At 45.2% G+C, this 23,074-nt stretch overlaps 1 protein-coding gene across 2 annotated transcripts in view; it reads right to left on the bottom strand.

The window, feature by feature from the left end:
- GRB7 (growth factor receptor bound protein 7) overlaps positions 1 to 22,253 on the bottom strand; it is a 437,163-nt gene extending 414,910 nt beyond the window's left edge. For both annotated transcript variants that reach the window (XM_068262979.1, XM_068262980.1), the window contains exon 1: positions 21,853 to 22,253. In XM_068262979.1, coding sequence (XP_068119080.1) covers positions 21,853 to 22,023 — 171 coding nt within the window. In that variant the 5' untranslated portion in view covers positions 22,024 to 22,253. The remainder of the gene's footprint in view (positions 1 to 21,852) is intronic.
- Between the last annotated feature and the right edge of the window lie 821 nt (positions 22,254 to 23,074).

Below are 23,074 nucleotides of genomic sequence, written 5' to 3'. Positions count from 1 at the left end.
AGGTTAGTTTTAGGCATCAAGAAGGGTATTTACATTAGGTAAGTAGGTTAATGTTAGATATGAAGAAAATATGCTTTTGGCAAAAGAGGTGGTCAGACCTGGGGATTAGTAAGGAAAGTTTCATTATGGGAGAGGGTTGGAAGTAGGCAAAATGGTGAAAGTGTCATTCAAAACAAGATTACATTGTATAAACCTGAATGTGGTGCTGCCACCCCAGCCAAAGGCTCTGAATCTAACTACATTTACCAGCACATATTGGAAAAGCACTTTGATGCAGATGTACTGCATCAAGGAAAGCTCAGGATTAATTTTTGCTCAGATGGTGATTGTAAGCTCTTTTTTTTTTTTTTTTCTTTTCAGGAAACCTGAAGTGAGAGGAATACAGAGGATGTTATCTTCATTCTCTAACAAACAAATCCAGTTGCCTGACTTCTGTGCTGATACTTTGCCTCTTATGCTGGGAATACACGGTAAGATCCGGCGGCTCGATTAGCCGCCGGATCGACTCCCGGCGCGTCCCCGTGCGTCCCTGCTCATCCCCGCGGCCGCCCGGATCGATTCACGCTTGTCCCCGCGGGCGCTTCCTTATCTTCCGCTCGATTTCCGCTATTGTCCGCCTGCGGGTATCGAGCGGGGAATCGATCCGCGCTGTGATCGGACATGTCGGAAATGATCAATCGAGCCATCAGCGGCTCGATTGATAACCAACTATCTACCCGTGTATGCCCAGCATTACATCCTTGTACACATGCCTGACTGAAGTTGTCTGAGGCGGCCGATAACGAACGTCAGAACCGACAATCAGGCGTGTGTATGGCACCCTACGACCCCGACGCCAAACATGTGAGCAATCCGTCGGACGGATCTACTCAACCCCAGGGACGCGGTTCTCTGCCGATCCCATTTTTCGCAGCGCTCCCCGCCCAGCACTTGACGTTAAGCATGCGCCAATCGTCATGCCTCTGCGCCCCCCCCCCACACACACACACAGCACGTCGTCAGCTACTCAGCCGACACACACATATGTGCTGCCAGGGATGTCGCCCAAGGAGATCAGCTCCTGATCCCCGATGGGCGTCATCAGTTGGGTATGTATACGAGCCCTAACAGTTAAATCCCTGGTCCAGAATGAGCATTAAGATCAGATGCCCTGACTCTGGTCTGACTCCACTGGCTGCATGCTTATTGCAGGTGTGTTATTCAAAACACTAAGGGCCGGTTTCCACTGCTAAATGATGCAAAAGCGGCTACCTAGCCGCATCGCATCACTTCCGCCGCCGGCCGCATCACTTCCACATCTCACGATGCGGAAGCCAATGGAGGAGATGAGGTGTGGCTGCAGGCGGAAGCGGACGTGCGATAATCTGCAGCATGCTGCAGATTCTCGGATCGCTCCACTCCACACAACATGCACGCAGTGGAAACTCTTCCATTGCCGTGCATGTGTTTCAGGACACCTGCGGTGCGATTGCGATGCGGCTATGTAGCCGCATCGCACGGCTCCTAGTGGAAACGGGCCCTAAAGCCTAAAGTTCACCATGACAGCCAGGCAACTGGCATTGTTTATAAGGGAATGCAGATGGCAGCCTTCATATTCCTATCAATGCAGGCTCCCTTTAAAGTAAATGCAGATTGCATCTAAATCAAGATTGATAAGAACATATTTTTTAAAACCTTTAATCAGAGGCCCGTGCAGCCACACAGGGGCCCCATGTCCTCTAGAGGCCCATGCAGCTGCACCTCAGTAAGGCATGATTATTGCTCTTCTCTGTATTTTTCTCTCTGTAACCCACGAGCAACAGTGATAAAAGTATAAAAAGTGAGCTACATTAATACAGTGCTTACAGAATGTAACCTAGGATCATGTACTTATATGTTATCTACATTATTTGTATCCACCCATGATGTTATGATGACCACAGCCACTTACATGGGGTCCCCTACATTTATTCTTCACAGGGGCCCACTGCTGGCTTTACCCGCCACTACCTTTAATTCTGGGGGTTTTAGTAGGAACACACCTTTAAGATTGTTGTTTTCAAGAAATTATAAAGGATAGTATACGCAAGAAACAAAAAGACGAACGTTTTTGGATCAACATCCAAAAATGCTTATTTGGTATTTTTAGGATTTAAAGTTGCTCCATTAACTAACTGAGGACTCTTAGAAAGCACTTAGGCAGAAAGTAAACATGGACAAGGTTAGTTTAATATTATCCATTGATTTCTTGCAGCCAGAATGAGCAGGGCTCTCACAGGCTGCAGCCTGTTGCTAGTCGTTCTGTGCTGTGCAGTTTACATCCCTGAAAGTCACATAATTCTGATTGCAGTGTCCTGTTTTTGAGCTGAGAAAAGTGGATCATGGGTGATCATTTCTTTTTGGCTGATCGTAGGTGTGTGTACTTATACAGGAGTGGTCCTGACTCCTGGAGCGTGTATTATTAAATGAGTATTCATATTAACTCTGCCCTGGATAATCTCAGCTTTGGCAGCATTGAGTTCCAGGAGACCAGCTTATGGGCTGCTTCAGGAATTTGTACAGCAGTGTGGCCACAGGTTCATAGCTGAAATGCAAATGAGAGGAATTATGCAGATAATGGTGCTCTTTCTATTTAAATGGCAAATGTTCACCTGTGACTTTAGAATAAATTAACTGCTCTGCAGCCAGACTATCTGAGAACTGACAAATGGTATATTTGCATGCAGCCGTAGCAGCTTTAGGCCTGGGACCCACTAGCAGTATAGTTCTAAGCCATTTCTAAACACTTGTAATTTGAAAAGCTCTTGCTAATGTAATGATATGGGTGTGATCTCACTTGAGCGATGTGATTTTATAAAAATCACCCATAGCATTGCATTCGCAAGAGCTTTTCAAATCACTAGCGCTTAGAAAGTCTGCTCATGGTTCCCAGGCCTTACACTAATTAATGGAACTTTTTTTGTTATTTACACTTTTATTAACCACTTTGTATCCTACAGTATATTCACGTGAATACAAGTGACTTCAATTTAATGAGCACGCGTCTGGGCTCCTTAACCCCCCTCTACCTAACTACACTAATCAAGGATCCTCTCCCGGGGGTCCGATCCCCCACCTCCCACCCGATCCCCTGTAATGAACCCCCCTTCCCATGCTGCAATAGGTCAGCATGGAGGATTAGCAATTGAAAGGACTTCACCTCACCTGGTTGCAGCGTGATCAGGCTCTGCTCTGTACCTCTGTCTGCCTCACTATGCCAAATGGATTGGTTCTCGGCTTTATTATGTCAGACAGACAGCAGTACTGCATGCAGGGGAGCCTGATCACGCTGGAACCAGGTGAGATGAGATCCTTTCACTTGCTAGTCCTCCATGCTGCCCGAACGGGGGAGATCATGTGAACACATGGCTATCTGAGGTGGGAGGAGGCAGATAAGAAATGGGCATACCTGGCTATTATGGGGGGAGGAGAACAAAGGGGCTCACCTGGCTATCTATGGGGGGGAACAAAAGGGCACACCTGGCTATATATGGGGAGGGGGGAGAACAAAGGGACACACCTGGCTATCATTGGGGATGGGGGGACAAATGGGCACATCTGTCTTTTTATATGGGGGAAGGGCGGGATCGGTTGAAAAGGGCGCCCGAGCTGCCTGTATGAAAAGGGCGCCGCGATAGACATCAATGTTATTTCTGGAAATATGGGCTACAAGGTGTAGAAAAGGGCACCCGAGTTTTGATATAGGCTACAAGTGGGCTCCCCTTTGTAGCCCATATTTTTTCGGCTACAAGGTTTTCGGCTACAAGCGGGCTCCCCTTTGTAGCCCATATTTTTTTCGGCTACAGTAAGGTGCCCCTCTGTAGCCCATATTATTGACTTTTTTTTGTAGCCGAAGTTTTTATATGGGCTACAAGCACTGTAAGCCGAATTATTTCATTCCCCCACTATCCATGGCGGCCTGGAGGGGGAATAGTAATTAACACATCACGGAGTTTTTTTCTAGCCGAAGTTTGTTTTTTGGCTACAAGCGCTGGAAGCCGAATTATTTCATTCCCCCACTATCCATGGCGGCCTGGAGGGGGAATAGTAATTAACACATCCCAGAGTTTTTTTCTAGCCGAAGTTGTATATGGGCTACAAGCGCTGGAAGCAGAATTATTTCATTCCCCCACTATCCATGGCGGCCTGGATTGGGAATAGTAATTAACACATCCCGGAGTTTTTTTCTAGCCGAAGTTTTTATATGGGCTACACCAGGCGCCTTGTTTTTTTTGTAGTACACTGTAGCAACACACACCACTCGGCACTCAGTGCTATTTCTCGAGGGGGGACAAAAAAGCAGTCTGCATGGATCCTTACAAAAAGGCACAATCTTCACCTCCACACGCTGCGTGGCAGCGTATACACAAAAGCAAAAGGACGTGCAACCGGTGCAATCACTTGAAAGAAAGTCTACATGCATATGGTACATCAAAGCAAGCCGGGCAACTGTAGCCTTAATCTGCTTTCTTGTTTATTGTATCTTCATGCCAAACATGATACATGCATATATACAGTCTTGGTTGTGTCAAACCTGGTGCAGGTATCAGCGCTGAGGTGTGCCAGGGTGTGGGTGACCAGGGTAAGAGGACTGCACAACGCCGTTTCGCGCCTGACTGGCGCTTGTTCACGTGCTCGTGTCCTAAGGACATAGTTTTTTTTGTAGCCCAAGTTTTTATATGGGCTACACCAAGCGTCTTTTTTGTAGCCGAAGTTTATATGGGCTACACCAGGCGCCTTTTTTGTAGCCGAAGTTGGTATATATATATGGGCTCCACCAGGCGCCCTTTTTTACCGGCGCCCTTTTCATGTAGACCCGGAAGGGCTAATAAGGGGCACATTTGGCTAACTACGGGGGTGGGGCTAATAAATGGGCTTAGCTTTTTAAATATGTATGCCATGAGGTTATATTACTGTTATTTTGGCAAATAATAATAATCAGTAATTATAATTACTGAAAAGGTACAATGAGAAAACACAAAATGGAAAAATACACCTTTATTTCCAAATATATTATCACCATGCATTGTATTAGGAACATAATTTAAATGTTTTGATAAACAGGACACATGGGCAAATAAAATATGTGGGTTTGATCTACATTAACACTTTTTATTTTCAAACTGTAAAGGTTAAAACCTGAGTAATAATGACTTTTTTTCATTTATTTTCTCCTTATTCCCTTTAAAATGTATACAAAATAAAATAATTCTTAGCAAAAAGTACCACCTAAAGAAAACCTAATTGGTAGCAAAAACAAGGTATAAATCTTTTATGTGTGGTAAGTACTTATAAAGTTATTGGCTAATGAATGGGAGGAGTGGGAAATGTAGAAAATTGCTTGGTTTTTTTAGGGGGAAAACCATAGGGTAGGGAAGTGGTTAATAACTCTATTTCAAAAGAGAGGAAAAAATACATTACTAGATCATTTTTTATATAAACACATGCAAAAATGCACACCTTTGCAGCTCCATAGGAAAGCATTGTTGTAATGATCCGCTCCTGGCTTCACAGGCAGACAGCTGTTTGACCATTCCTCTAGTCTGTGAGCTGCAGGTCTCTGGAAGAGAGACCTGTCTTTCCTTTGCAAGTTTCTGATCTGCTCTGCTGCTGAGGAATTTGCATACATTGGTTATGCAAATCACCCAGCTGCCTCCGTTGTAGGCTGGCAGTATAAAAGCCCATGTTTTCCCAGAGTCCTTTGCTGGTCATTCCTTCATGGTTTGTTGAAACATTCCTAGAGTGTCAGCCCTGCTATTGTTTGTTAAAGTTATCTTAGAGTAATTCTTGGGACTGCACTAGGCAGCTTCCCTAGTGCAGTTAGCTTGCTATCTGTTTTGTCTGTATTGCCTCTCTGTTGCGATTGTCCTGTCACCAACGGTGGTTGTCAGGAAATCGTTCTGTCTGTCTGGTGTGCTAACCAGAGCAGCGGTCGCTACTGGTAGCCCCTTCTGTTCATCTGTCTGTCTTGTTTGGATCGCACTAGCCTCTAGCGATAGCGGCTGTGGATCCTTCTGATCTTTGTTCTTGGAGTGTAGGCTGGAGCAGCGGTTGCTACCAGCTACCTCATCTGTCTGTCGTGTTTGGATCGCACTAGCCTCTAGCGGTAGCGGCTGTGGATCCTTCTGATCTTTGTTCTTGGAGTGTAAGCTGGAGCAGCGGTTGCTACCGGCTACCTCATCTGTCTGTCGTGTTTGGATCGCACTGGCTCCTAGCGGTAGCGGCTGTGGATCCTTCTGATCTGCTGTCCTGTTCCTGTACCCGGATCGCACTCGCTCTGATGGAAAAGGCAGTGGATCTTTCCTCTCTTATTCCTGTTTTCCGTTTGTCTGTCTTGTCTGATACGAACGCTTGCTGTAGGCTTGGTGAAGTAACCGTTAAGCAAGCGCTCACGTTCTCTGTTTCGTGTTTGTCTGTCGGTGGTTAGTTAGGTGTGCTTGTCTCTGTTGCGCTTAACGTGTGGAGATCGCGCTGTAAACGCGTTCGATGTTGCGAATGAGTGCGGTGTTAGCGTTTGTTATTTTCGTTATTTTCTCATTGTCGTTTGCTGTGCCTTTGCTACTCTTGAGTTCTGTTCTGATCAGTCTTGTGTCACTTCTGGCGATTGCCTTTCTCGCGATCGCATTCTTGCTTTTGTTTCTGCTGATGTGTGTTCACCGTCGCAGGGTCGCGACTAGATTGGTGAACACACATTCATCCTGTATCTGTGCTCTTTCTCTTTAAGGGCTGTTCAGCCCCGCATTGTCTTAGATCTGTACAATTCCCATCTGGCATCTGTGGCTGTGCAGAGGCTGTGCTCGTCTGCACTCCACAGCGCCATCTGCCGGTGGGAATTGCCCTCTGCTGGTGCATTGCATCTAGCCTGGGTTCACCCAATTATACGCTTGTGGAGGGTTTTCGCTGTGTCAGTGCACATCTTGTGCGCTGACCGCGAAAATGATTCCGCAAACGTTACAATTGTATACGATTTGCATACAATATACGGGAAAAAGGAAATTGCTGTGCGATTTTAAAATGTATATAAAATCACAATGAGAATTGATCATTTGCAGTCGGAGTGCTCTTTTAACCCGGGTGCTCCCAAAGACCAGCCCGCTCCAGACTGCACATGCGCTAGAATACTTGCTTGGGCTTGCACAATATGGAGTGGGCCGTTTTTGGGGAGCACTCGGGCTCCCGAAGACTGCCGAAGCCTCCTGCAGCAGAAGAGAGAGCCATTGGTCGGAGACTGCTAACGGCAACCATAGGAGGAACGGGAAGGCTCTATAGGACCCAGAGCCTTCCCTCTCCTTAGGTGAGTATCTGTGTTTTTTTGTTGTTGTTGTTTTTTATTACACTTCAGACTATCTTTAAAGTTTGCATAGCTGGCAGTGTTCACACTTAACTAGGCGAATTTCCCATGAGGTTTTCCAGCACCTCTGAATTTTGCAATTTTTCAGTTTTGCCCTTTTATTCTTCCACTCTGCGATTTAGCGTTTTTGTTTACATTTTGCATGCAGTTGTTTGTACTGTGTTTTTTCTGCATTTACATTGATTTGCATTACATGTGAATCGCACAAAGTAAAAAGCATCACTGCAGCACGATTTCAAAATGCAGAAACATTGCAAAACACACAAAAAATAAGAAAATCATGGTCAAAACAGATGCGAAATTGTAATTTTGAGATTGAGATGACCGGGCAGGCTAGCAGAGGATCCAGGAGGCCTGGAAAGACGGTGAAGGACCCATAAGCCTAAAGGGAGCTAGAGGAAGCCCAGGTATGTATAAAACTGTTTTTACTCATCTCAGGTACCCTTTAATTTACCACTGACATTTTTTTTGGGGTCTAAGCAGATACCAGGGAGGCCATGGAATGTACTGCATTAAGTTGTGTTACTTAAAGTAAACTACCAGTAATTAGATAAACACTTGTACTTATGATTCCTACTCCAAATTAGGACCTAGAATCCCTCAGTTTTATTTTGTATTAAAAGGTTCAAATCTACCTTCAAACGTTAGACTGTCTCATGTCATTCATTTCCATACAGACAAATCTTAAAGTGAACCAGAGATGAAAATAAACTAATGAGATAAACAATTGGATCTGTCCTTCTACTCCTAAAAATGACTCTTAGATATCAAGGTTTTATTTTATGTATAAACATTTACAAAGCAGATATAATATTTCATAGTCTCTGCTCAATTGCAGTGTCTTAAGAGTCCCAGAGCGAAAATACATGAACTATTAACTTCGTTATCTTCTCCCCTCACAGTAAAAAGCCCAGGTAACTACTTAGGCAAGTGTTTTTAGCTGTAATTTGTTATCAGCAAGCCGACTGAGTCCTGACTGGAGTAAAACTGTCAGCTCCATAGCTAATTATAAACTCGTTCAGGCAGGGAAAAAAGAAAAGGAGCACAGCATAAGTGTCTTTATGCTTGCCACTGTATATAAACATGTCTATCTCACTATGTCACATGTCATCTCTGGTACACTTTAACCACTTCACCACTGAGGGGTTTTACCCCTTGAACACCAGAGCAATTTTCACCTTTCAGCGCTCCTTCCATTCATTCGTCTATAACTTTATTATTACTTATCACAATGAAATGAACTATATCTTGTTTTTTTTTCGCAACCAATTAGGCTTTCTTTTGGTGGGACATTATGCCAAGAATTATTTTATTCTAAATGTGTTTTAATGGGAAAATAGGAAAAAAATGTGGGGAAAAATTATTATTTTTCAGTTTTCGGCCATTATAGTTTTTAAATAATGCATGCTACTGTAATTAAAACCCATGAAATGTATTTGCCCATTTGTCCCGGATATGAAACCGGTTAAATTATGTCCCTATCACAATGTTTGGCGCCAATATTTTATTTGGAAATAAAGGTGCATTTTTTTCAGTTTTGCATCCATCCCTAATTACAAGCCCGTAGTTTATAAAGTAACAGTGTTATACCCTCTTGACATAAATATTTAAAAAGTTCAGTCCCTAAGGTAACTATTTATGTTTTTTTTTTTATTGTATTTTTTTTTTGAATTACAAAAAAAAAAAAAATGGGGAGTGTGGGAGGTAATGAGTTAATTTATTGTGGAAAACTAATGTATTTGTATATGTAAAATGCTTTAGGGTGTAGTTTTACTATTTGGCCACAAGATGGCCACAGTGAGTTTACATGCGACCTGTAAGCGTCATTCCGGACGCTTACAGGAAGCATTAGGAGGCTAGGAACATCACAATGATCGCGCTGTTTCTAATAGAAGCAGCGGATCATTGCAGGGGCTTAGATCAACGAACAGGAATGGATTTTCCCGTTCAGTGATCTCCGGGCGAGCAGGCGGCGGGAGCACGCGTACGAGTGGCGGGAGTGCGGACAGCGGCGGTAGCGCGGAAGGTACAGATTTCTCCGTCCCTTGGTTTTTTAGGGGGGAAAAAGGGACGGAGAAATTAGTACCGCGGGGGGTAAAGTGGTTAAACTATTGAACTTGTCATCTGATCCCTGAACTGATGCTTTTCTCAACCGCACAGAATTTTACACAGTTCTAATCAATTTTCAATGAGACTTATGCTGCAGTTTGATTCCAGTCCGACAACAAAAGCTTGCCTTCTTAAAACAGAAGTTATTTGCAATTATCCAGACTAGAGTGAGCATAATACATCATCAGGCCCGTTTCTAGGGCCGTGCGGCCCGTGCCGTCGCCCGGGGCGCTGTTGGGAGCTGGTGGGAGGTGGGCGCTGTATTGGAGGGGGGAGCCGGAGCCGCAGGGAGGGCAGCCCGACCTCTCCCTCCCTCTCCTGGGCCGCCCTCCGTGCTCCCCCCTCAGATGCAGAGCGAGCAGACCAGAGAGGTATGTTGTATACAGTGCTTCCTCCCTGGCTGCTCGCTCTGCATCTGAGGGGGGAGCACGGAGGGCGGCACAGGAGAGGGAGGGAGAGGTCGGGCTGCCCTCCCCGCGGCTCCGGCTCCCCCCTCCATTATGGGGGACACCTACCTAATCTAACCTACGCTGGAGGGCAGCTACCTAATCTAACCTATACTGGGGGGCAGCTACCTAATCCAACCTATGCTGGGGGGCACCTACCTATCTAACCTATACTGGGGGGCAGCTACCTATCTAACCTACACTGGGGGGCAGCTACCTATCCAACCTACAATGGGGGGCACCTACCTAATCTAACCTACGCTGGGGGGGCAGCTACCTAATCTAACCTATACTGGGGGGCAGCTACCTAATCTAACCTACGCTGGGGGGCAGCTACCGATCTAACCTATACTGGGGGGCACCTACCTAATCTAACCTACACTGAGGGCACCTACCTAATCTAACCTACACTGAGGGGCAGCTACTGATCTAACCTACGCTGGGGGCACTTATCTAACCTGTATTGGGGGCACCTACCTAGCTAGCCTATACAGGTGGCAACTATACTGGCTACCTATATTGCAGGCACCTACCTAAATAACCTATACTGGGGGCACCTACCTATCTAACCTATGCTGGGGCAACTATTCTGGCTACCTATATTAGAGGCACCCACCTAGCTAACCTGTACTGGGGCACCTACCTATCTAACTTATACCGGGGGCGCCTGCCTATCTAACCTATACTGGGGGCAACTATACTGGCTACCTATACTGGAGGCACCTACCTGGCTAACCTATAGCAGGGGCAACTATACTGGCTCACTTATGCCTGGCTACCTATACTGCGGTACCTATTCTTGGCTACCTATACTGGGGGGACCTATACTAAGTGCAACTAGACCTGGCTAACCTATACTGCGGGCACCCATACCTTGCTCGGGGGGGGGGGGGAGCAGTTTTTACACCCTCGCCCTGAGTGCATTTTAGCCTAGAAACTGCACTGTACATCATCGCTGAATATGGAAATCATCCTTTGTTGTCCCTGTAAGCTAACTACACCTCCAGAACCACTGGAATGAATAATGTGTCAGCTTGTTAATTGCACAGAGCCACAATAATCCAACATCCGACAACAGAGATACTATCATTTAGAGCCTTGGATTCTTAAAGGAATCAGACAAAATTTAAAAAATGAGGCTTACTCACCTGGGGCTTTCTCCTGCCCCTTGCAGCCGACTGTCCCACACCGACCGCTCCGCTCTCCGCCGCCATGCTTGCATGTTGCGGACCACGTGGCCACGATTGACAGCGGCGGTTCGCGCAGGCGCAGTAAAGCTGACCCCGCAATCGGCCTCTGCACCATGCGGGGAGCCCGGAACGGCGGCTGAGAGCGTGGGACAGTCAGCTTTAAATTTTGGCTGACAACTTTTTTAACCATAAAAGTGAGAAAAAAAGCAACATATTTGGGGTCTGCATTGACTTTCTTCAAAAGAAGAAAAGGGACCAGCAGACCTCTCATGGCACCTTGTTTCAGAGGAATCAATAGTTTCATTGCTGAAATTCTAATTTAACCACCCTGGCGTTCTGATTAAATCGCCAGGGTGGCTGCGGGAGGGTTTTTTTTAAAAAAAAAAAAAACTATTTCATGCAGCCAACTGAAAGTTGGCTGCATGAAAGCCCACTAGAGGGCGCTCCGGAGGCGATCTTCCGATCGCCTCCGGCGCCCAGAATAAACAAGGAAGGCCGCAATGAGCGGCCTTCCTTGTTTTGCTTATATCGTCGCCATAGCGACGAGCGGAGTGACGTCATCGACGTCAGCCGACGTCCTGACGTCAGCCGCCTCCGATCCAGCCCTTAGCGCTGGCCGGAACTTTTTGTTCCGGCTACGCTGGGCTCAGGCGGCTCGGGGGACCCTCTTTCGCCGCTGCTCGCGGCGAATCGCCGCAGAGCGGCGGCGATCAGGCAGCACACGCGGCTGGCAAAGTGCCGGCTGCGTGTGCTGCTTTTTATTTCATTAAAATCGGCCCAGCAGGGCCTGAGCGGCAGCCGCTGGCGGTGTTGGACGAGCTGAGCTCGTCCAGACCGCTCAGCTGGTTAAAAGACCACATTCTCTTTCAAGTTAAAGTGGACCCAAACCAAACATTTTTTTAATTCAAAATATTTAGTTGCACCACTCTGACACATACAAATATAAATAAACACTCCTTCAAGCCTATGAACATTTCAGTGCATGCTTTTCACCCTCCTCTTTTCATTACTAGGGTTATACAGGTGGCAGCCCTTAGCAATTCCTCCTTTGCTGGACACCATCTACTCCACCAGTTTGCCGGATTTTTTGCCGGCAATATGAAAGGAAGGGAGGGGTTCCTCCAATAAATGTAAAATATTTTATATTTGTCATCATGCAGCTGAAAAAAGGCTGCTATTTATTATTATAATTTAGAAAATAGATTTTATTTCTGAAATCTTGTATTTTTAATTTGGGTCCACTTTAAGCATAGTAGGCCTAGGGGAGGCAGAAAGTATCTATAGAAATCAAATTGTCAGAACTGACAACAGTCATTGAATGCTATAGCTACCTTAGCTCCAGCACAACAATAGGTATTACTCAAATAAAGCTGGCCAATACGCCTACAATGTACTGTATATAGCTGATCTGGATAATTTTTTTTCCATACACAGCCCAACAGTGGTTTTAATAGACCTGTACTCTGTTTTTCTAAATGAAATACTGCCTGAGGAACAGGAATCAATAGACAACACAGAACCTTTCTCTGTTTATGGGATTTCTGCAGAAGTCTGATAGAAAACCATTTAGGGCTGGTGCACACCAAAAACCGCAAGCAGATCCGCAAAACGCTAGCAGATTTTTAAACGCTTTTTTTTATTTTTATGAGGCGTTTTGCTAGCGTTTTGCGGATTGCTGCTGCGGTTTTCAGTATAGTAGATTTCATATATTGTTACAGTAAAGCTGTTACTGAACAGCTTCTGTAACAAAAACGCCTGCAAAACCGCTCTGAACAGGCGTTTTTCAGAGCGGTTTGCGTTTTTCCTATACTTAATATTGAGGCAGAAACGCATCCGAAATCCAAAAAATGCCTCACCCAGGCATTTTTCGTTTCTGCAAAACGCCTGCCGCTCTGGTGTGCACCACCCCATTGAGATACATTGACCAAGCAGATCCGCAGCCGCAAGCGGATCTGAAAACGCCCAAAAAGCCGCTCGGTGTGCACCAGCCCTCTGTGCTTAGTGCAGAAGCAAATTTTGCACCTGCCAGGCTGCCAATCAACCCATCACCTTTCTGGCATGGTTTAATGCAGCCTCCAATCAAGCTACTAGTCTCAGAGGCAATCCCAGGATTGTCAAGGAGGGATTACTGAGAAGGTCTCTCAGCCATGCACAATATAATAATATGGTAGGACATTACAGTATGACTATGGTAGTGATTAAATTGTGAGATCCTCTTAGGACAGTCAATAAATATGTACTCTGTACAGTGCTGTAGAATATGTCAGCATTATAGAAATACATAATGATAATAATGTGGTCGGACATTAGACCATGACTATGGTAGGATTAGATTGTGAACTCCTCTGAGGACAGTTAGTGACGTGACTATGTACTCTGTGATGTGCTGCAGAAGATGTCAGTGCTAGATAAATACATAATAGTAGTTAGAATGAGACAATGTGGATTAAATAGTGAGACAGGAGAGTGGGAGAAAGGTAGAGAAAGGAAAGCAAGAGAAAGTAAAGGGAAAGAGTCATGAGTGAATGTCAATGTGTCTGTGGGAAAAAAGAGAGTGGGGAAAGTTAGAAAAAGGAGAGGGTAAGAGTGAGAGACAGGAACGAGGGAGACAGAAAGACACACACACAGGGCAGAGTAGGTGAGAGAGAGAGAGAGAGAGAGAGACAGGACAGAGTGGATGGGAGACAACACAGAAACAGGTGAGATACCTGACCAGGATTACAAAATTCTACGTGTCTGTGTATTTATTTTACTGAGATAATACACAGACACGTTGCACTGTGCAAGAGAGACAAGGAGTAAAGAGAAGAGAGGCTACACCAGGGTGAGAAAGATGTGGGGGAGAGCTAGACATACATTTCAGTAACAAATTGAGGTAATTGGATTTGAGAGGACTATCAGATGAACATTCTGAGACCAGGAAGTATTCAGCTGGCTTATCTGTCCAGACACCCCCCCCCCCTCCCCCTCGATGCTTCTTCTACTATCATTACAGAAGTCAGCTGATTGTAAGCATTGTTATCTGTATCCACTAGCCTCTGCAGCATATTTAGTGAATACAGATAATAATGAGGTCAGTCGACATACATGAAGGGGGAAGTGAAGCCTTCTGCAAGGTCCCAACTTCCTTCTTTATTAGCACAAAGCAAGGGTTCAGGACTGTGCTCTGTCAAGTTCCCCAGAGCTGCTCCATGCTCTGTACACACACTGCTTTTACATCCAAAGTCCTCTGTAGCCAGGACAGAAAGAGGTGGCACCTAGTACAGGCTAACAGCACGATGCTGTGAGCTGCAGGATGCCTGCAGACATTCTGGTGTCTCAACTTGTGCGACTCCAGACACTGCGTATGGCCTGGTCTGAAGGGGATTCTGGGCACCAGTAATCTCCCCCCTTAACTTGCCTATGAGTCTTTAAATACAGTGACCAGATTTTTCTGGAATCAACCTGGGACGGGGAGCCACGCCAAAAAATGGGCGTGGCCATGACATTGTATGGGCGGAGCGTAACCATAACCCCAAAGTAGCAAATATAGCTAACTATGACAATTAAATAATAAATGCAGCAACAGTTACCCAAGACACCAGAAAATAAACGCAATGTGGGCAGCATTTCACCAGAAAATAAACGCAATGTGGGCAACATTTCACCTGAAAATAAATGCAATTTGGGCAACATTTCAGTAGAAATCAAACGCAATTTGGGCAACATTTCAGCAGAAAATAAACGCAATTTGGGCAACATTTCAGCAAAAAACAAACGCAATTTGGGCAACATTTCAGCAGAAAATAAACGCAATTTGGGCAACATTTCAGCAAAAAACAAACACAATTTGTGCAACATTTCACCTGCAAAAAAAGAATGTACTCACCTGACAGAAGTCTCCTCTCCTGGCCGGCCTCTGGCGCACAGCTCCCCCGGAGATCTTGCTCCTGCAATCTCCCGTGCTGAATGGAATAGCAAGGCTACGGGAAGATGGCGCCCGAAGCCCTGTACTGGAGACACCATCTTCCCGTAGCCCTGCTCTGCCTGCCAGAAGACTGCAGGCTGGAGCGGGGCAGCGGGATATGAACTGGCGCGGCGTCTATTAGATGCTGCGGCCAGTTAATGCAATCAGACGGTGGCCAGAGTCCCGAGGCCGGGACGTCCCGCGGCTAAAAGCGGGACGTTTCCCGGGACATAGCACAGCCTGGGACAGGTGACCCCCAATCCGGGACGCGTCCCGGCTAAAGCGGGACGTCTGGTCAACGTACTTTAAACTGCCTGAAATTGATCAAAAGTTTAGTAGATAGCATGATATTTCAAACTAGCTTGAACAGACAGATTGCATTTACCTATAATATTAACTATTGTATGGCAGTGACCCAAATTAAACTGATCATATGATGATAAATGCATCATTAGAGTTCTGCTTTCCTGGTGAACAGAAAAGTTGTCCACAATCATATAATGAGCAGGCTCGAAGGCTACTTTCACACCACATTTTCTAGAATCATGGTACTCTCCCCAGCCGCAGCTCGTCCTGAGGGCAATGGAAGTCTATGGAGACTTAAACACTATGGCGACATGATGCGATGCAATGGAAGTCGCAAGGTTGCCAAAAAACTGCAGTATGTTGCCGCGTGATCTGTGCCTACCGCATGGATTATGCAACATTGAAAGTCTATGGTGACGCAGTAAGTGTGAATCCCCGATCACCAGCAGCGTGCATGCGCAAAGCAACAAAACTTAAGTGACAGACTTCCTGTTCATCAGGAAGTACCCTGTCGTTGCACTCTGCTCTAGGGTAATATGCATTGAGGAATGGAGCGATGCAATCGTCCTGCCCCGGGTTTTCCTGCAGCAGGACAATTGCACCACACAATATATGGCACTATCCTAAAAAGGTAGGAACTTTCTCCTAACACTCAGTGCTATTTTGCATTTATATAATTTTAAAGCAATTTTCATTGAAAGAGCATTATTGTCCTATGCTTTATTTACTTTGCCCAGGCTTACTCCAAAGTCACTCTAGCACTTATAAATTACTATTGGATTTCCGGAGTTAACGGAGGGGAAAAAAAGTGGGAGGGGGGGGGGGACCATAAGTAACAAACATTTAAGGGGCAAGCCTGGAAAAGCTGGGACTGTCCCTGCAACTTGAAGGACAGCTGGTAATCTTGGAGTGTAACAAAGACAACTGGGAAAAAAAAGGGTGCCGAATATTGCAGCTAGTAGAATATCGGGTAAATTACCTTTTTTCTACTGCTTAATTCCAATGGTAAAATATCGGTAATCTTTACCACTGATGACTTATGACCTAACCTAACCCTCTCACACAGAACCCTCCCTCTACCTATGCCTAACCCATATTTCTCCCTGTACTGATGCCTAAGCCTTAACCTTCCCAACCAGCGGTGCCTAACCCACAACCCAGCGTGATAGGCGGCATTACACAGAAATTTGGTTACCTGGAGGCACCCTGTAAAATAGTGGTGAGTTCTGTTACTATGGATATCTGTAAAGGACAAGGGAAAAAGCGAGGGTGGGGGGAGAGCGCACTCAATAGACAATTTGAGAAAACTGGTTAGCCAACCGTGGAATAATCGCACCTGAGATTCTTGCCGATTAGCCCATATGGTTTGGTCAGCTGAGGAGCTTTTGTCCCACTCAGAACCGGGGACTAGGTCTTTCCAGCGATCTTTCTTCACAAGATGTACTGGCACATATGCTCCTCCATCCACTAAACTTCAGTCCTGGATCGGATGTATTTCCACTCCTCACAAATGCTACCTACCGCTATAGGCGGCTGCATTCATGTGTAGGAGTGGTTTCTTGCATGTGCAGGTTTGTGTTTAGAGGACTCCATGCTGCTCTGTGTGCTTTACACTTGTAAGCCACAGGCTGCAGGAGTTCTTAATGCCAGGAGCTGGCTCAGTTTGTGTGAGGGGTAATGGCTGGGAGAAACTCCACTCTGCTCTGCGTGTCTTAAACACAAGCAAGCAGCAGGCAGCTGGAGAGAGGTTTGTGAACTGACAAGGAGGTGCATGGTAGAAAAGATAAACAGCGGCTGCCATATAGTGTAATTAAAAGTATTTATTCTAATAAACAGCCATGCGTTTCAGAGAGCTCAACTCTCTTTCTTCAGGCTGTTACTATGGAGGGGGCGGAGGGATGACATATGGCGCATGATGGAGAGACTCGAGCAGGAGGGTTAAAGAGCGAATACAAAAGTGTTGGTCTGGACACAGGGGAGATGATCCTGCATGATGGATCACTCACCAATGCATCTGGGCTTCCATACACGCACTAGATTATTGCCAGAGTCTGTCTCTATTGGCTGCCTCAGCCGAGTTTAATCCAGCGTGTGTGCAACACTTTATAGTACATGAGCTGCTGCTGGTGTTCAGTTGAAGACCGCTTCCCAGAGTGTCCTAGTGATCTTGTGGATTCACGTCTTATCACACTAGTGAATGGAGCTAGCACAGACAGCAGAACTTCCAATATGGCTGAAGATACTGTATGTGCAACTTATATCTCTGTTCTTGCTTATAATTTTTGCGATCTAGGTGGGAGTTAAAGTACCTGTTAGGCTCGATTCCCACTTTGCTCAGGATACACTGTGAATTCACCGTTGTGGATCTGGTAAATACGCTGTGCCCTGACATATGTCTGACCACATATTCCTACTACTAATCGTTGTGCATCGATTCCGCTGTAGCTGCCACCGTTCAGGTATGGCGCCGCTGCTGTCACCATCCGGCTCCACTACAAGGGGCACTTGCTTGTGTATAGAACAGAGTCCTGACAGAAGCAGGCCCCCATTGCATTGCAGAAAAAACTATGAGAATCCTGCCGAGCAAAAGGGAGGTTTCTAATTGGTCCACCAATTAGTTAACCAATTAGAAACCTCTGTTACTAGCCAGGATTCTCATTGTTTTTTGCAAAGCAATGGGAGCCTGTTTCTGCCGAGACTCTGATATACAGTATATACCAGCAATACTGATATATATCAGACGATATATACCAACGAGTGTCACCTGCTGGGGCTGTATACCAGCGAGTGTCACCTGTGGCGACACCCGAGTTGACAGGAGGCACAGAACATAGGTGATTAGAGCAGGCATATACGTGGTGATCAGCCCAGTGAGAACAGACCTTGTCTGTTCTGATAGGCTTGCACTGATTCCGATGACATCCACTTTAAGTGTGTTCTGGGAATTATCGTGGAGGTTCCAAATTTGCGTTTCCTTTACCACAACGGATCAAACTGATCCATTGCTGACTAACAAGAGTGCACGGATCCAATTAATAAGACAGGTTCCATGAACGTTTCAATTTCTTGAATGCAAAAACAGTATTTTTTGGGGGTTAGTGGAAAAAGGGGCCAATGGGGTTGATTCATTAAAGTGCGCTGCTACTGAGGCAGCGCCAGTTAAAATGTGCGTATGCTACATGCAGTCATGCTGCGTAGCGTGCGTTCCTAAGTAACAAGCTCTCTTGTCTCAGTAACATGCGCTGCTTTAACTGCCGGGCACTGTGAAGTAGAGAGGCCGCGATACTTCACTAGCGTGGCCGCTACTACGTTAATTAATGTAGTAGCCTTGCCAGTGAAGTACCACGGCAGTTAAAGGAGCATGCATAACTTAGACAAAAGTGCTCGTTACTTAGGAACACACACTTCACAGCACAGCCGCGTGCTTACTTACGCGCATGACCGCATGCACGACTTACTTTAACCGCCCTAGCGGTACATTTCTGTCTGGAATTATGAGTCAAAAGCGGTACATTTTTTTCAAGAATTTTAGGCCTCCAATTCTTAAGTCATATCTCACCGAAATATGTCAGAATAAAAGCCTGGTAGACACTCTGCATATAAATAAAAGACTGGAACACAAATGTGAAACTGTACAAATAAGGCAGGCTGAGAGTAGTCAAAATCCAGGCATGCACTTAGCTCAGAAACAGTTGGGAACCAAATGGCTATATTGTCATCCAGTGCTTTCAAATTAGCTTATCTGCCGTGGCAGTCAGGTGACACAGAGGAGAGATCAAATTACAACTTGTGATTAGAGACAAATGAGGAATTAGACACACTAAACTCTATATATATATATATGCAAGCTGCATATATACTGTAAATATATATATATATATATATATATATATATATATATATATATATCACACATACTGTGCACATTTCGCTGTTTTGTTCCGTCTGCCCTGACTCATCTTCAGGGCCACTTTAAAAATTTGGACCCCCCGGTGACGTCTTGCCGCCCCGCCGCATTGATTGGCCGCCAGGTCCCCGGAACAAGAGTGGGGCTATGGGGATCCCGGCGGCCAGCGAAAGACCAATACAGGCTGGGGAGAGCCAGGGAGACATGCTGGAGTCCTGCTGCGCAGCAGCGATTGCGCGCGACTCCTAAACAGTAAGAAACTAATGCAATTCCCTACCCCGACCTGAGCTCGGGCTTACTGCTCGCAGCTCATTTTTCCTACCCCGAGCTCAGGTCGGGGTTACCGCCAGGGAGGTTAATGCATAAACCCCTGAGGCAGCATTCACAGTGTGATGTTGTGGAGCTGCGTTGTAAACTCTTATTACGCAGCATACCGCACTGCAATGCTAATCCTATGTGACGTTCACAGTGTGACATTAGCATCGCATTGTAACGTGTAGCGTTCGTACATTACCTCTAAATGCACACGTTACCAGGAAAGCATACTTTTACACTTTTTTTTTTGCATTGTGTTGTAATGCTGCATTGTGACTTTAACGTCGCATTACAACGCAACATCCCACTGTGAATGCAGGCTAAAGGCTCATACACACATCAGACCATAGTCTTTGGAAAATGAAAGATCACAGACCAATATTACCACCCTTCATGTAGTATAAGAGCCATACTCTACACAGTCTTTTCTATGGAGCTGAACTCCCCATCAGACAGAAATCTTTGCAAGATGCTGCACACAAACATGCTGCACACACATAAAAGATCAGTATCTGCAAAAGATCTGTTCCTGCCAAAGATTCGTTCCTGCAAATTGCATTCATAGTCTATGATATCTGCAGATCATCATACACACATTATTTAACTGACATTCATCTGCAGATCAGATCCACCAGGATGGATTTTCAGATCTGCAGATGATTGTCTGATCTGCAGATGAATGTCAGTTAAATCGTGTGTATGATGATCTGCAGATCTCATAGACTATCATTGCAATTTGCAGGAACGGATCTTTGGCTGGAACAGATCTTTTGCAGATACTGATCTTTTGTGTCTGTACAGTATCTGTGTGTGCAGCATCTTGCAAAGATTTTTTTCTGATGGGGAGTTCAGCTCCATAGAAAAGACTGTGAAGGTATGGCTCTCATACTACATGAAGGGTGGTAAGATTGGTCTGTGATCTTTCATTTTCCAAAGACTATAGTCTGATGCGTGTATGAGCCTTAAGTCTTGTGGTAGTGGTTGGAGAAGGGAGGGCGGGTTGGAATCATCAAACAAGCAAATTGGGTAAAAATTAAGTTTATCAAAGCCACCAGTTCCCAGTCAATTGGACAGCTGCCAGCTAATTGAATAACAGCTACTAGAATCGCTAGTTTACTTTTTCTTCTTCCTGGGTTACTGGAGAATTTTCTGCTCCTTGTCTTGAATGCTTTAGACACAGCACCAATATCTGCAGATTATATTTATAATTGCAAACCAAGTAAATATACAAATATGGACAAAACAGGACAAATAATATATTTGTACATCTCACAGATCGTTCTATATCCTGCCAGGCACAAAATAAAAGTAGTCTGATGACCAATTCTGCCTCGATTTTCAGTGGTCTATAAGCAGATGGAAAAGGCACAGACATAACAACTATTGACAAATTCGGTCTCTACAGAAATAATATACAGAAACAAAATAAAAGTCACGGGAAGGGTCCTTTAAAGGGCAACTTTCATGAGGGATATGGAGGCTGCTGTATTATTTCATTTTAAACAATACCAGTTGCTTGGCAGCCCTGCAGGTCTATTTGGCTGCTGTAGTGTCTGAATCACACCAGAAACAAGCATTCAGATAATCTTGTCAGTTCTGACAATGACATCAGAAACACTTGATATGCTGCATGCCTGTTCATGGTCTATGGCTAAAAGTATTTGAGGCAGAGGATCAGCAGGATAGCCAGGCAAATGACATTGTTTAAAAGGAAATAAATATGGCAGCCTCCATATCCCTCTCGTTACAGTTGCCCTTTAAGATGGTAATGTGTGTGTCACATGTGTGTAGAAATGCCAGCTGATGATCGTTCCCTGTATCTTTTCACGTTGTCTGACAAATTTCTCTCACAGCCATATGTATGTAGCAGCACTCGCCAACAGCTGCAGACAGCAGTGTTCTGAAATGTCAGCGGTCACATCTGTTGAACAAAAATATCTCCCATCGCTCTGTCATATATCTGACGGCAGACTTTTATTTCAGGTTTGTGGGTAACTTTTTAAGTTTAAAATGGTTGATCCTTCCCCATAATTTTCCCTTCAATGGTAATTTTAAAATACCGTATCACATAACAGGCCGCATATAGTTAACTATATAGAGTGGCCCTCTACCTGAGTGCATATTGTCACAGAGCTGTCTTATTTACAAAAGTGGCAACATGGCTGCCATCACAGTGCTGTGGAGATATGGAGGGATTGAGATTGCCTGTGATATCCTAGCCAGCAGCTCCCAGGTCACAGCTTTGTATGCATTTAACTTCTTACCTTGTTCTCAATGAGCAGCTCACACACTCTCTTCTCATTTGGGGCTCTCTTCTTTCCACTCCTTCCCTGAAAACAACACAATAGCTGTTCCAGGACATTCCTCCAACAAAACCTCCTGTTCCTTTGCCACCCAACTGGGGGAGAATTCCTCCTTTCCTCGCCCAAAAACATGGGGTACTCAGCACCACTCCACCACCACCACTCTAACAGCCAAGTAAATTAAAAAAAGATTAAGCTTCTGGATATTTGCTTTCCATGCCTTTGTCAACTCGTGACTACAGAAGGAATAAGCTGCTGTGTCAGTAAGTCCTAGACGTTGCAGACACTGTATCCAAGCATCAACAAGACATAGAGGTTCCTAAGGTGCTGTACCCAGCAAACTGACAGCTTCCTATCTTCCCCCTGTTCTGCCAGCATACGCCTGGGACTTAGCTGTGACGAGGAGCCTCAGTTGTTGACACAAATCACACACATAGTGATAGCAGAGTCCAGGCAGTCTGCTATCCACGTGGACACCCTGCTGTCGTTCACAATATTTTGGCCCTAACTTTTGCAGAGTTAAGCTTATAGACTGTAAGCTCTTGGGAGCACAGATTTCTCCGCCTCAAGGTTTCTTTTTTTTGTAGTTAACCCTTTCATTGCAAGATAGGCCCTTCTCGCTAAGTGTAGCTGTCAACGTTTGGTTACAGTTCAAAGTACTGTGCAAGAAGTAATCTCATGTGCATTACATGCTGTTATCTACAGACTTTGCAGATCTCGCTCTTATCTAGTTATTTTGTTAAAGGTTAGTTAAAGGAAACCTGTACTGGGAGAATTCTGCAGGTTGCCATTGTAACTCCCGTTTAATATGCAACATACCTGTTGTGCTGAGCTTCTGGAATATACCTAGGCCTGGTAAAAAATCAGTGATGAGCAAAAAGTTTGACTAACATACAAATTCTGGTTTGACAGCCACCAGTAATTTGCATGGGGTAACCAATATTCAAGCATAAATTTCAATAGCTGGGCCCCTGCAGATTTCTGGTTCTGCCCTTGTTTATCCCTGCACTTTACTGACGCTGGCTGCATGAAGCTGCAAGGCCTCTTACAGACACAACCGTGCTTGTTACAGCTGAATCAGATGCTGTACACCTACACTAAAGGAGGATGTTCGCTTCCAAAATAATTTGCATGCAAAGGATTTCATACTAGACCCTTCCACCGTGATGAGGTCATCCTATCA

Source organism: Hyperolius riggenbachi, chromosome 12, assembly GCF_040937935.1.
Source record: "Hyperolius riggenbachi isolate aHypRig1 chromosome 12, aHypRig1.pri, whole genome shotgun sequence".
In the NCBI taxonomy this organism is placed as follows: domain Eukaryota; kingdom Metazoa; phylum Chordata; class Amphibia; order Anura; family Hyperoliidae; genus Hyperolius; species Hyperolius riggenbachi.
Note: the sequence above shows the minus strand (reverse complement) of the source record. Positions and strands in the feature narration are given on the sequence as shown.